The sequence below is a fragment of the Cynoglossus semilaevis genome, chromosome 15, assembly GCF_000523025.1.
Source record: "Cynoglossus semilaevis isolate Cse_v1.0 chromosome 15, Cse_v1.0, whole genome shotgun sequence".
Classification (NCBI taxonomy): Eukaryota; Metazoa; Chordata; class Actinopteri; order Pleuronectiformes; family Cynoglossidae; genus Cynoglossus; species Cynoglossus semilaevis.
In genome coordinates, this window is record NC_024321.1 from 6279709 (window position 1) to 6294511 (window position 14803).

General features: G+C 38.8%; 2 protein-coding genes across 7 annotated transcripts in view; one reads left to right on the forward strand and one right to left on the reverse strand.

Annotated features, from left to right (window-relative positions):
* Positions 1-4901, reverse strand: part of adad1 (adenosine deaminase domain containing 1 (testis-specific)) — a 65049-nt gene extending 60148 nt beyond the window's left edge. For both annotated transcript variants that reach the window (XM_025063104.1, XM_025063103.1), the window contains exon 1: positions 4072-4901. The gene's annotated coding sequence lies outside the window, so the exon portion shown is untranslated. The remainder of the gene's footprint in view (positions 1-4071) is intronic.
* An 8014-nt stretch (positions 4902-12915) lies between these two features.
* tlx2 (T cell leukemia homeobox 2) overlaps positions 12916-14803 on the forward strand; it is a 16230-nt gene continuing 14342 nt past the window's right edge. For all 5 annotated transcript variants that reach the window (XM_025063269.1, XM_017039252.2, XM_025063270.1 and 2 more), the window contains exon 1: positions 12916-14078. In XM_025063269.1, coding sequence (XP_024919037.1) covers positions 13514-14078 — 565 coding nt within the window. In that variant the 5' untranslated portion in view covers positions 12916-13513. The remainder of the gene's footprint in view (positions 14079-14803) is intronic.

Sequence of the window (14803 nt, forward strand, 5' to 3'; positions counted from 1 at the left end):
TAGAAAACTGAAGCCAGAATCTATGACAGAAAATCAAAATTTATCTGGAGCAGCTCAAGGGAATTCCCAGAGACTAATGGACTGGGATATCTGTGCTGATTGGCCAATTCTGTTTTTTTGGGTTTTTTTTAAATACCGTAAATAACTGCAGTTATGAACATCCTTAGAATCATGATCCGGGTATTCTTCAGGTTTTTGTATATTAATTTTTACACATTTTCCAAAGCAAAAATATTCAGTGCAGTTAACACGTTACTGCCTCAGCAATCACTTCTACCCTGTCCCAGGTTCAGCTCCCATCAGCCCCCTCTCCTTCAGTGTTTACTGACCAACACTGCTATTAGAGGAAGAGAAAAGAGAGAGAGAAAAAAAACCCACCAAGAGCAATCAACTAAGAGCAACCTGAGATGGCGGGCTCTCATCCATCACTCTGCGTGTTCGCCGACGCCGTATGAAAACACAAACAAGCAATCAATTGTTGTGCTCACAGCTTGGGGCCTCCCTAATAGAGCACATTTATCTGACGCCGTGGTGGTAGCCCCAGCAATACTTTAATTTGTGAGACATTATGTTGAGTTAATGCCTACCAGGTTGCCGTTCAACCGGGGGGACCTGGCACATTTGGTGGTGTTTCACTGGGACGCTGCGATGTAAATGATCTCAGCCGCCGTATCTTTTAATGGATTGTGAAATGAATTTATGTGGGAAATATCTGCAGAGGAATTATTGCATTGTATCATGGCGTAATTAGAGAGCAGCAGCAGCAGCAGCAGTGTTGGGCCCCGTGTGCAGCCGATGTTGACGTACAGAGGGGGCCGGCCCTGTGTCTGTCCTGCTCCCACCACTGTGATTGGATGGATAGATGGAGGGGAGGGGAGGGTGTGAGGAGAGAGAGAGAGAGGAGGAGAGAGAAAGAGAAGCCAGGCTCTCTAATAATGATGTGCCCTCAGGCCTAATGTGCCAGCTCCCTCCCTCTCTCTCCCTCTTTCCATGCTGGTCTCATAAACACACACACACACAGAAACACACAGACAGCACATTTTATTCTTCCTCAGATGTGCACCATGTCAATAAAGGATTCATTTACAAAACTCTGGTCTTTTCTTTTTTGCTTGCTGGAAAATAAATTTAAACCAGAGTCCAGTTCATAAAGAAGGATTTAATTCTTGAGCTGTTTTTTTTTTCAGATAAAGAATGAGCTGAAAATCAATCAGTAGTTTCCTCTATGAATGAAGAATATAGTTTTTTTTTTTCCTTTAGCATCATTATCTGGAAAATGTATTTTTAGGTCACATGATGACATACTTCCTTTTTTATTCCTGCGCATATCTCCCTTTGGATCAATTCAGCCTCATGAATTCAGCTGGTACATGAACTGTTTTTCCTAAAGAATAAATGAGCCACTGTTTCCAACAGTCAGGTGCTGTTGTTGTATATTTACATTTATTTTCATATTTAGTATTATATAAAACAGAAAGTATACATAGTGAAAAATATCTTATAAAGTCCAATAAGTATAAAATATCATTGTATTTTTGAAGATTTTACGACATACATTTTCGTATTATTTTAGTATGTAATATACAGGGATTTTTTTCAATATAATTTTCCTTTTGATTTATGTTATTATTAGGTTTTTTGTTTGTCTCTATTAAAATTTATGTAAATTATATATATTATTATATTAAGTTATTATTTACATGAAATCCCACTCTAAAATAAAATGACACATTAGTGGATTTAGTGAATCTCCAACATTTTATGATGTAATTAATCATTTTTAATAACAGGCCGAAAATAGGTCTTTCACTAGTTGATTATCATAATTTGTCATTTAACAAAATAACTTGCTTTTCAAATCATAAACAATACAAACATTAAATTATTGTAATATAACATAATTGTATTGACTTAATAAACGTACCAAATTACCTCATCAGTATGTGAAAATGATGGAATTTGCGTTCTCTCAAATAATGCAGTTCCTAATTATTGAGAGGAATTCAACAGCAGTATTACAGGTTAAAAATGCATGATCACTACGTTGTTCTTGTGAGGAAATGTAAAACCATGCTGACTATGAGCGTCTAAAAATACAGCAGCTTGCCTTCAATTTACCTCTTTATTAATGATTAGCCTTCTCTGCCTATTATTACTGTAATAAATACTCGTAAATTATAAGGTTTGTGTCAGATGAAACCACAGGGACATGAGAGCGGCAGTGCTGGGGCAGCTCCTCATGGCCGTATATCACTCAAATACACTTTCTTTATTCAGAGGCAGATGTCTCTCCTCCACCTCCTCCTCCCTCCGTCTCTATAATGGCCCCGGGGCCTCTCTCCACTGCCTGGTGCCCGGGGTGATGGAGGCCGAGCTGGGCCTGCAGGCAGTGACAGACAGGCGGCTGGTGGCTCCTCAATGCGGCAGAGGAAATTAAATTACAGCTCCTGTTGCCCGCTTTGTAAACAAGACAAAAGCCAATGATACGGCCAATTACACTTGAATACGACGCATGTGTACAACAGGAGCTCAGAGAGCAGGAGCTGAGGAGGCGGTGGAGGAGCACAGACAGCAGCAGTGTGTGTGTGTGTGTGTGTGTTTGTATATACTGTATATTATTTATATTATTTATTATCAGAAATACCCAATCATTTGTATAAAAATGTATACCTATTTATAAAAAAAATGCTTTCATATTATATGTATATATATACTGTATATATATGTATATTGTGTCCTTGTTTGTTTTTCTGCTAGTTTACCATGTGTTTACCATGGTATATATATATATATATAGATATATAAATATATCTCTATATATAAATATATATGTGTGTGTGTATATATATATATATATATATATATATATATATATATAACCTCAAAAGTATTGAACAAGAGATATATCTTGTCAACATGATGACTCAAGCAGAAGACAACGAATTAAAAAGAATGACAGAAAATATTAATTTTGTGAGTTTAGCCTTGTGTTTACACGGAACAGATTTTTTTTCTGTAAAGAAAATACTTATAGATTATACTTTATGTCCAATAAACGTGTTTAAAAGTTGTGTGATGTGTCTCAGAAGAAGAAGAAGAAGAAGAATGCATAATACAATCTATAATGTTATTGATGTCTGCTGAAGAGTTTATTGATCAGGAGGAGAAAATACACTGAGGGCTTTATTGCAGTCATAACTGACTTAGCATCTGTAACAAAGTTATAGTCACAAATCAAACCAGGTCTGACTACTTAATAATAATAATAATAATAATAACAATAATAATAATAATAATAATAATAATAATAATAATAATAATAATAATAATAATAATAATAATAATAATAATAATAATAATAATAATAATAATAATAATAATAAATTTTTTTAATAAATCTTCCAACTACAGAGTCAGAGTCAAAAAAAAAACCAAACAAACCTCAGGATGAAAATGGCGATCAGAGGAAATAAAATAGAGTGGCTTTATCAAAGTAAATTAGATTGGCCTAAATAGTTCACTGGAGGGGCAGAGCAGTTCCTGTAATTCACTTTAAGGTTCACCAACTTACTCAATAAAGCGCAGGCTAAGAATCTAACTGATGTCTAATCGATGGGTTTATCTGGGGCCAACAGCTGGGAAAAGAGCAGAAATGAATCGCTTTGCATGGGAGGAGGAGGAGGAGGAAAAAGAGGCAAAGATGAAGTCGAGAGTATTCTGATGCGGAGTAATGAAATGAAATGGTTTTATTTTACCTTTTTTTCTTGCGTCAATTCTTTTTTTCCCCTCTTCCTCCCAGCATAAATAGACTGAACCCGAGAGGAAAAGAGTGAAGAAGTAAAAAGCAGTAAAACAAACTCAAATAAAGTTATTTGTATAATAATTACTTAAAAGAAAAATTAACAATATGAATGGAAATCTGTATATTGATTGCCAGTTTGAGGCCTCTGTGCAGCAGCATATATGACACCCTTCAACCTCCCAGTCCCAGGCCTGCATTTCAGCCATTTTTGCTATCTGTTTCACTGTTTTTACCCCCCAACACACATACACACACACATAAATACCCACCTCCTCCTCTTCATCCCCTTCCTCCCCCTTCCCTTCTTCCTCCACTCCACTCCAGTCCAGTTGCGAGTCGTCTGCTCCGGGCAGGAGGCGCCAGGTTTTCCCCTGAGGCAGGCGTTGAGTCAAGGACTGAACCCTCCAAATGCAGAATAATGTAATTCCACACTCTCAGTCAAAAGGGTTCCGCCGCAGCACACGGATGCTTCTTTATAGGGGTGTGTGTGTGTGTGTGTGTGTGTGTGTGTAGTGGATCCATCTACACTCTGAGGTTCCAACAATAAAGCTGATGCTTCTTCCATGGAAGAAAAGATCCGTAGAAATGATAGGAGCATATTTCTTTTCCTACATTTTATAGACTATGGAGAGCAACATGAGCATGAAACTTTAATCCCTTTTTCATTTACGGACAAGAAATTTTTAAATCTGCATTTCTGACCTCACTTCCTGTACTTTGGAAACTTTCAGTTTTTAAACTTTATTTCATATGATTGTTCACATTAAAACAATTATATCTGACTTGTTCAGGTTTGGCTTTTTGTTGTTGTTTTTTTGGAATGTTTTCAATACGTTTTATTTATTTTCCAGTCTTGTGAACTATTCCAGTGCTTTCCATTTTTAGCAAACCTCTTACTGTAAGTTCCTAAGGACTGGTTGGCATTTTGATTAGAAGGGCCCTTGACATTAGGTCACATCACAGACTTATTAATATCCCAAAGTCAGGGCCAAATGTAACCTAGCTTTCTTGGAAATATTATTTTTTTCAATTCTATGCTTCATATGATAGTTTTGCTGCTACCTATTTTTGAAATTCTCCTTGCTGATCCCCACATCATTCCCAAACATGAAACTTTTTCTTCTGCCTTTCAGTGTTGCACTTGCACAGACAGTTTTCTTCAGATCATATGCCTCTCTTTTTCTTTACATAAAAATCTTCATGGCCAAAACATTTGGCACGACACTGTAAATGAATGATCCTGGCTTGATCTGTTTGCTATCAAACAGGTCGCACAGGACCGAGGTCTTGTGACTCACGTTGTTGCACAATCTGCCCGTAGGTGGATTTAATGGAACGTGGTAACGACTTCCTCTGACAAGTAGAAATGACACTTTTAGACAGATGTGTGAAACTATGGTGACTGTGGTTATACTATGGTTGTTCACAAACTGTGAGCTAACTGGGTACGGAGGGCCTTGTGTTTGTGGTGCTGTACACTTTTAAAATCAAAGGCACAATCCTCGTATTTTTATATTTTCTCTTGCTGCAAAACATACATTCAATTTGGGATTATTATACCTTTCAACAGTCAGGTGAACTGATCCTGATCCGCCCTCTCTAATTCTGTGATGATTCTCACTGTGTTGTTGTGACTGCTGGGAACCTATTCATGTAATCCCACTATCCACATTATCAAACATTTCCACCCAGTGTTTTGTCCGGACTTACTGCAATTGAAGAAAAGAAAATACAAGTACAGGGCAGTGTCTCTGTCCATGAACCTATTTCTGCTAGCCCGCTAGAAATGATCATTTACCTTTAACAGGTTTATTTTTTTTTAGGGGGATGATACAGTACATTTCATACATTTAATTCACTGGAGATAAAAAAAGAGTACTGTTTCAATAAGCTTTTGGAACCTACAATCTAGAGTCAGGCAAATAATAAATATTTGCTGAGTTTTTATTAGGTAACAACAAACATTGAAAAGGATCAGTGAAGATAAAGCTCAACCATTTAACTCAGTACAATAGTTAGATATACATGATCCGGGCCGGGATAGGGTTTACCCTCTCATTAAATTGTTCCTCGTCTCTATTCCCGGAACAAACAGTCTCCAACGGCAAATGTTGTTTTCTTTGTGGGTGTGTTCTCTGACATTGAGCGTAATAGCAGCAGAAAGCCAAACACAGATGGAAGGTGGAGAAGCTGCCGACGCTGGTGCTGAGTGATGCTGGAGGATGACAGGCTTCCTCACTCTAATCTTTAATGTCCTTGATGGCAGGAGAAGTTTTGCTCTTTTTTCTACTCAGGTCCGGGATCATTTCAGCTGTCACGTTAAATGTGTCTGTTATCGGACAACTTAGCAGCCTAGACGTCCATTACCGGACGATGCTGCTGTCAGATGCTGCCTTTTGTCAAAGAATATTCAAAGGTTCCACTCCCAGGCACTGAGGGTTCCAGTCCGAGGTTGTAGACTTGATGTTTTTGTAAACAGACACTGTGAGTGGGTGTGGAAACTGCTGCAGTGATGAAATGTGGGAAACACAGGCGACTAATGACACCACCCCAGCAGGAGAATGGGCTTCATACAGACTTCAATTAAAAGAACCAAGGAGCCCTGGCATCCATTGAACCATTTGTTTATTAACAGCTGACGGCAAAACACACAATTCTCCCCTAGGATACATAATCATTTAATATAGTAATATTTTTTCTGATTTGATTCCCTTGAATCTCCACTCTGTAATAGCCATTCTGTTGGTTTCACTACTTCATATTTCTCACACCCTTTTTGATATTTTTGTCCTGAGAATGCTCTATTATGACAAAAGTGTCACATGCTTATTTTAGAAAAGATTCAACAGGATAAACATTAGCTTCATTTTACCAATTTTTACCCCAGTTTGTTTTGAGTTTTAGTTGGCTTGAGTTTACAATGGCTTTCTTCTTGCCACTCTTCCATAAAAGCCAGATTTGTGCAGTGCGCGGCTAATTGTCGTCCTATGGACAGACTCCCCCACCTGAGCTGTGGATCTCTGCAGCTCCTCCAGAGTTACCGTGGGTGTCTTGGCTATGTCTCTGATCAGTGCTCTCCTTGTTCTGCATGTAAGTTTTGGTGGACGGCCATGTCTTGGTAGGTTTGCAGTTGTGCCATACTCTTTCCATTTCTTGATGATGGATTGAACAGTGCTTCGTGAGATGTTCAAAGCTTGGGAAATCTTTTTATAACCTAACCCTGCTTTAAACTTCTCCACAACTTTATCCCTGACCTGTTTGGTGTGTTCCTTTGACTTCATGATGCTGTTCACTGACCAGTGTCCTCTTAGCAAACGTCTGAGGCTGTCACAGAACAGGTGTATTTATACTAAGGTTAGATTACACACAGGTGGACTCTATTTAATCAGTAGGTCAACAGCTGATCATTCAGCAATCATCAGGCAACCTCTGAAGGCAACTGGTTGCACTCAGAGAAAAGGGGGCTGAATACTTTTGCACGCCACATTTTTCAGTTTTTTATTTCTAAAAACAATTTAAAGTCATGTATAATTTTCCTTCTACTTCACAATTGTGTGTCGCTTTATGTTGATCTTTTATCTAAAATGATTAGGTGTTTGTTGGGTCAGATTTAATAACTTCAAATAATTTAACAATATTTCATCTGACATTGGCTGGTTGATGCCAGCTAACATTCAATGGAACTCTAAAAACAATTTGTTGTGCATCAATTACTTATAGCACTGCTTTTATTATTTTCTATTACTATTTTCCCAACTTTTAGCAATTCTTAGCTGTGATAAAAAAAAAAAACATTTACCACTCTTGAGGCTGAACTGAGCAGCATGAAAGTAGTAAACATTTTTTAGATGACAAAAAAAAGATTCTTATTGATAACTTCAACATATTTTCAGATAAGGTTCACTTGTTATATAAAACTAAACAGATTTGTCTTTATATGTTGCTTACCAGCCAAGCAACCATTTATCTGATCTGTTATTCTTCAACACTTTTTAATTTAGTATGTAAAAGAAAAACACTAACACAATCACTAACACAAGTGGGATTCTGTGACACAAACAACAGTTGTTTGTGTCACAGAATCCTGTCTGAATATTTTCTGCTCAGATTCTCAAAACAGATTATACTAATTTATATTTTAAAGATGAAATTTAAAAAAATACAAAACTGAAAATTCAGTTGAACAAAGTATGTGACCTCCAGGCCTGTGCCCCTGTGACAAGGTTGCAGTTGATGTTTTATTCTGATTTATTCAGCTTCTCTACACAGACTATTAGTTAGTTTGACTGTAAACAAATTATGACTTATTTGTTCATTTAAACAGGTGTACAGCTTTGTCAACACAAGCAGTGACCCAACAGAACCTAGAGAGGTGCAGGAGTTTTAAAAATAAACACAATAAAGGACACAGTGAAAGGTGATGGTAAGGTGTTACAAAGACAAAACGTTATCAGCTGAGGTAAATGTCATAGAACTATGATTTAAACCTGCTCACAGACAAAACAGGGTTTAAGCTAAAGGCTAAAGACACTGACAGTTTAACTATAAGGATAGCAACAGAATGAAGCAATTAAGACATTCAAATGTATCCATATATGTTCAGCTAATTTTATAAGATTTTTATTTTTAAGAAGGATATTTTGCTATCATGTAGCTATTTGTATTGCTTTTATATATGTTTGGCCTAGATATGTAACGGCTAACTGTAATCTATTGCTAGGCTAACCTAAGCCACATTTTGTTTTCTCATTTTAGACCATTTTGACTTTAACTTAAGGTTATGTTATTGTAGGGTAATTTTATTATCCTCTTGCTTTTTAGGCCAATCGTTAGTAGTTAGTTCTAGTTATCTTCAAGCTATATTTAATGTTTTCTAACTATTTTTCACAATCTATAGCTACATAATTATATGAATTATATTATAGAATTATATATTCTTTATTATTTCCTGTGGGTTGACCAAAGGTTTGCTTTTGTTAGCCCAATTCTCCGTAGCAGTATTTCTGTTGTGTTCTGTTTTAGCAGTCATTTTCACCTAAACAATTTCTGGGCTGGCTTTTACCTGGCGATATTAATACAGCCTATATCCAAATCTAATTATGTAATTAATAAAATACATTTTTAAAGGTGGAACATTACATCAGTTAAACAACGTGTCTCTATTTGATTAAATCTGAGTCGCGCAGGTGCGTAACAGACGCCCGTAAACACCCAAGTCCAATAACCGTTTTGGGGTATTTAATGACAGCGCTTGTTTAAGGAGGCAACATCTCAATGATGACATAAATGGCAGCAGTGTGACACATTTGTTGGCTCAGCAGGAGGTCCGCGGACTTTTTCCTGTGCCTAATGCTCTCCATAAACGCCTGAGTCCAACCTCTACTGACTCATTATCAGCACGCTCTCCTTCCTTTTTCATTGTAATCCCATGTTCAGGCTCCTGCCTCCTCTCCTCACCTCCTGATCCTCCTTAAATAAAAACCAAAGCGAGCAGCAGGTCACTAATATATCGAGAAGGCAACTGTGACAAATTCCTTTTGTCCCCGCTTTGCTGGTACTTTATTACCCAGACGAGCAGCATCGCCTGGAGATGACGATTCATCACGCACAGCCGGCAACCATCGACAACGCCTCTGGGCAAAGTCAGCAAGGGGCTTTCATATTGAGTGTGTGTGCGCACGTGTGCATGTGTGTGTGTGTTTGTATAAGGTATGAAGAGAGGCTACTCGTCCCGCCCATCCACCCCCACCCTCGCTCTCTCTCCTTATACCTTAATTGGCACTGGGAGCTTTTATTGCATTAGTAAAATTGCTGATTACAATCCTGCAGCAGCCTCGTCTCACGTTTGCATTAAAACCTATAAGTTCAGCTTTTATTGGCTTTTCCTTTTGGGGTTTTTTTTTTTTTTTTCAACTTCCTTTATTGTGGGCGCTTATTGTGGGCGCTCCCAGTAAGTTATAGTGATCTTTATTTAGAAATAATGATAATCTTAATCTCCTTCTATATTTGCAGCTATGCTTATTAGGTGAATGTTTAATGACCCTAAAGGGAAAACTGGTTCAGTGCAGCAGCAAAAGGTTTCCATTTAAAAGAAAAAGGGAAATTCTACTGTATACTTACACATACCTTTGAAGTAAAATGTTGTTTTGTATGCAGCAATTTAAAAAATACTATATCTGCTGCACTAATTTCTCTGAAAATATTATAAACATATTGCCAAAAACATGACCAAAATCATCCAATTAGTCCCAAAGGCTTCGTTACAACAGCAGCTGATGGCAGCCAATCAGTGATGAAGAGACTAAACTATGGAGAATAATGACAGCAGACACTTGTCTGGTGTCTCTTCAGTGACACAAAAGCTCAGGTTGTCAGTCTCAATAGAGCTGACTCTGATATCACCGTAGAAGATTATGGAGGTTTGCAGCTTTATCTGTTGCTGTTGGCAGAGAGCCTTCCATTCTGCACAGACTGAGTGTAGTGTGAATGTGAGCTGAGTGGCCTTTTGAAATGACACTGCTGAGACTTATTTTGAGCTGTTTTACTGTATTATACTGTTTTACTGTATTATACTGTAGTATACATAGAATGTATACTGTATTCTAGGTCCAGGTCCCCAAAGTGAATGTTACTGACTGTCCTGCACAACCATTCTGACCTAAATCCAATAAAAAAAAAAAGCCCTGTGTTTGTAAGCTGTATCCCAGCCATGTCCAAGCAGCCACCCCATCCCATCCCATCCCTGCTGCTGACATCACCAGCTGAGAGACGTGTCTCCCTGAAGAGGCTCTCAAACATTATTTCCCACCTTCCTGCTTGTACATCTTCCTGCTTTTGCATAAACGACCAATTACGTTGTCAGTGATCTGATGTGCTGCTGGATGGCTCCTCTCCTGCCTATTCATTTCACAGTAGCACAAATATAAACAGGCCTAATGGCAGCAGCAGCAGTGGCAGCATTATGCCACACTCTTCACTGTCCTCGTCCTCGAACCGTTATTGATATGGCCTCGAATTCACACAATTGATTTTTATGCTTCCCTCTAGCCACCTTGTGCAGTTGAGAGATATCTTTATTCGCACAGAAAGTGAAATAAGTGCGTAATAAAAACGGTGATATATTAAATTCGTTTTTCCTCGTGTCCTGCTTTTTTTATGAGCCATTTTTCATCTTTATTGAATTGAGACCCTGCCCATCTCTGCATCAAGGCTGCAGGTGCAGAAGGTTAAATAATTTGTGCAAATCAGCAAAGCAGCGTTTGTACAACTGGACACTGGATGGAACTATTTATTTGTTTAATTATCAATCAGTCACTCTATCTATCTATCTATCTATCTATCTATCTATCTATCTATCTATCTATCTATCTATCTATCTATCTATCTATCTATCTATCTATCTATCTATTCAACCATAGAAAGTTTAGTATGATGGTCGTTGGACAAAAGTATTGGAAAATGTAGCAAAAAGCCAATCATAAAGTAGTTAAGTGTTTGTCCAAGTAATACACAAGAATTCAGTAAAGTTGGCTAAATAAAAGTAATTATTGTAAAAATCAATATATTTAAAATTCCCTATAGCCAATAATGGCCGAACGTTGGCTCAAAATAAAGGGGAGGTAACCAAAACCTACGTAGTCAAAATGAATGGAAATTCCCTAAAAATAAAAAAATATATATATAAATGTATAATCTATTAATCTATTCTATTGCAAAATCCCATTTAATTCCACATTGCTGTTTCATTTCTTTATAATAAGTTTCCTTTGAATCAGAGGCTGTAAATCAGGCCTGTGTCTACTGCTCACATCCCATCAATATCACAAGATTTATTGCTTCAGTGTGTGTGAGGGTGCAACAGCTTATTGCTCCAGCTTGACATGTACTACCTCCCTCTCTCTCTCTCTCTCTCTCACACACACACACACACACACACACTCATGATTCATGTCCAGCTGATATATGGCACACACACGTTCATTCTTCCATCCTCCAGCCAAGGATCTGCATCTCATCCTCTCATGGTCCATTCATGGATGATGGGTGGAGAGTGTGGATTGAAAAACTCTGGGGACGCACACACACGGAAAAAAAAAAGAAAAAATCAGACAACACGGTTTCAGTGGTGCGTTTATGTGTTGTATCTGCTGTCAGGTTCTCTGGCAAATCATGTCCAACATCAGCAGGAGTCTTCTTATATGTGGCAGAGGACTCCCACAGCAAATCTCATCAAGCAGAAGGTTCTCCAGAGGCCTGCATGTGAAGAGCTTTCAACCGGACTGACTTTAAAACTGTCAGACAGCACAGACTGCCTCCCTGACAGACATTCAAATGAATAGATGAACTGGCTGCTCACCAAAAAGGGGGAATTACAATCATGGTAATGATAGTGAAAACACAGGGGTGTGCATAGACATTAAAGGGGATAGGTGCTCAACCACACAAGGCCAGGGAACGTCTCATTCACATAGTTAACAGGATAATGCACAAAAATGTTAATTATTACTGATATCAAAAAGAAATTGTAAAACTAGTTAAATACAGATACATTTCCACACAACAAAAAATGTGTCCAAATCAGTGTCTGTAGCTGTAGGCAGATAACAAAATTAGCTTAAAATGCATTTAAAAATAGAAAAAAGAAAAAAAAAAGTTGTGAGCCTTCTAAAAATTACAATGACATGTAATCATTTGCCCAGGACTTTATTTTTGTTCTCCAATGAATTTAGATGCTAAATAATACCTAAATCTAGTCGAGGCATAGCTAAAACTTAGCCAACATGAAAAGGTGCTGAATGTTAGCCAAGAAGCAAGCTTAATGTTAGTCTAAAAATAGCTAACATAACCATATAAAGTATTTCGATATTCTATAATAATAATAATAATAATAATAATAATAAATAAATAAGTGCGCTAGAAATCAACACGAACGACGCGCAGATCAAAGATGCTGTTTCTTTAAGACATCAGAGCAAAAACAACTGTCCTACCCGAGAGAAGAGAAGGAGGAGGAGGAGGAGGAGGAAGTGGAGGAAGAGGAGGAGGAGTGGATGGAGGTTTGGCTGGATGACCGAATGGCAGCTTTTACGCAGAGGCTGGACTCACCTGCTGTAACGCGCAGCTCCAGAACAGATTCAGATCCGTCTCTGCGCCGCTCGCCTCCAACAACTGTTCACTTTGATATATCAGAGTTGCTCTTTTAAATTCTTTTGACTTTTTGATTTTCCTTTTTTTTTTCTTTTATTTGTTTTTGTCTGCGCGTTCATGGATCGCCTGTGGCAGTCAGAGTAAGAGCAAACAAAGCGCAGCGAGTCTCTCCTGAGAAAAGTAACTCCTCCAATCGGAAGGAGAAATCACGGATTTGTGTTTGAGAGTGGGGATCAACATCCTGCATCTCCTCAGCTGGTGTTCCGCTGGTGAGGGTCTTCTTTTTCTCAGTTTGGCTGCGCACGGAGATGGATACGCTCTTTCTTAGTTCTACGGACTGGCATTTAATTTAGGGAACAGCCGATGTGGACAGAAATAATGTCCAGGTTTTGGAGAGCAGCACTGGGTTGCACTGGCTCGTTGGTTTACTGGGAGTAGAAAAGGCCTAAAAACACAGAGAGCAGAATAGTAGTGCAGAATTCACAGAAACACAAGGTGTATATTTGAACCAGATGAGAAATTCACATCCCTGATCACAAGACGAGCACAAAAACCGACTAAAGCATGGAGCACACCGGGATCGAGGAGGTGAACCAGACGCACCAGCAGCAGCATGAACCCATCAGCTTCGGCATCGACCAGATCCTCAACAGCTCGGACCAGTCCAGCGGCTGTATGCTGCCGAACCGGACCGCAGACCCGGATTACGCACTGGCCCCCAATGTGTACGGCAGCAACGGCTACAACAGCGTCTACAACCCGGCCTGCTCCATGGCAGCGGCGGCGGCAGCGGCGGGTCTGGCAGGTTCCTACAACGTCAACATGAACATGAACGTCAGCATGAACATGAACATGAACGTAAACGTGAATGGAGGAGGCGCGGGTGGTGCTGGAGGAACAGGCGGAGGCGCGGGTGGAGTGATCCGGGTGCCGGCGCACAGACCCATGCCGCCGCCGCATCCGCCGCCCTCCGCAGCCGCTGCCGCTCCTCATCCGCCCCCGTCCGCGCATCCGGCGGGCATCGGAGCCGGCATCCCCTCTGTGCCCGGTATGGGGATGGGGAACGCGGCCAACTTCACCTTCCCATGGATGGAGAGCAGCCGGAGGTTTGCCAAAGACAGATTAACAGGTAAAGAACGATTGGAAAAAGTTTCATTTTCATTGCCCTGATATGTATTTATTTTTTCATTATTATTCTATAAATTTAAAATAGATGAAGTGCAACAAGCAACGCACACACGCACGGAGCAGCAGCGGGAATTATTATTATTATTATTATTATTATTATTATCGTCGTTGTTGTTTGTGATCTTCTGTGTCCATTTCAAATTTGGCCTTGAACTATACGAGCTTGGATCACACACAGCTCTGATGATTTCATCTTTATTTTTGAGCTGTAATAGTATATGAACACACACGCGTGCACACACACGCACGTGCACACACACACTCAGAGAGAGAGAAAGAGTCAGTTTTATTATGCTGGAAGGGCAGCCTGATAAACGAGAGCAGAAATTGACATGGACACGCAGATGAATCAGTATTGGACCATCACTCTCTATTTACTGCAGGATGACGGATCTCGACGTTCTCTTCATGAGAATGAATTTTTCTTCTTCCTTTTTGTCAATTCTGCGGAAATACATTTAAAAATAGAAACACAAAAAGTACATAAAAACACGTTAAAAATACAAAAAAGGTAGATGTATTATTATTATTTGTTATAATAATAATTATCAACAGAAAACACAATTTAAAAAACTAACCACAATACCATAATCTCAAAAGAAAGTGACCGCGTCTGTCATTGAGTATCATAAAAAGAAATGTATTTAACTGCTTGGAAAAAAAAAA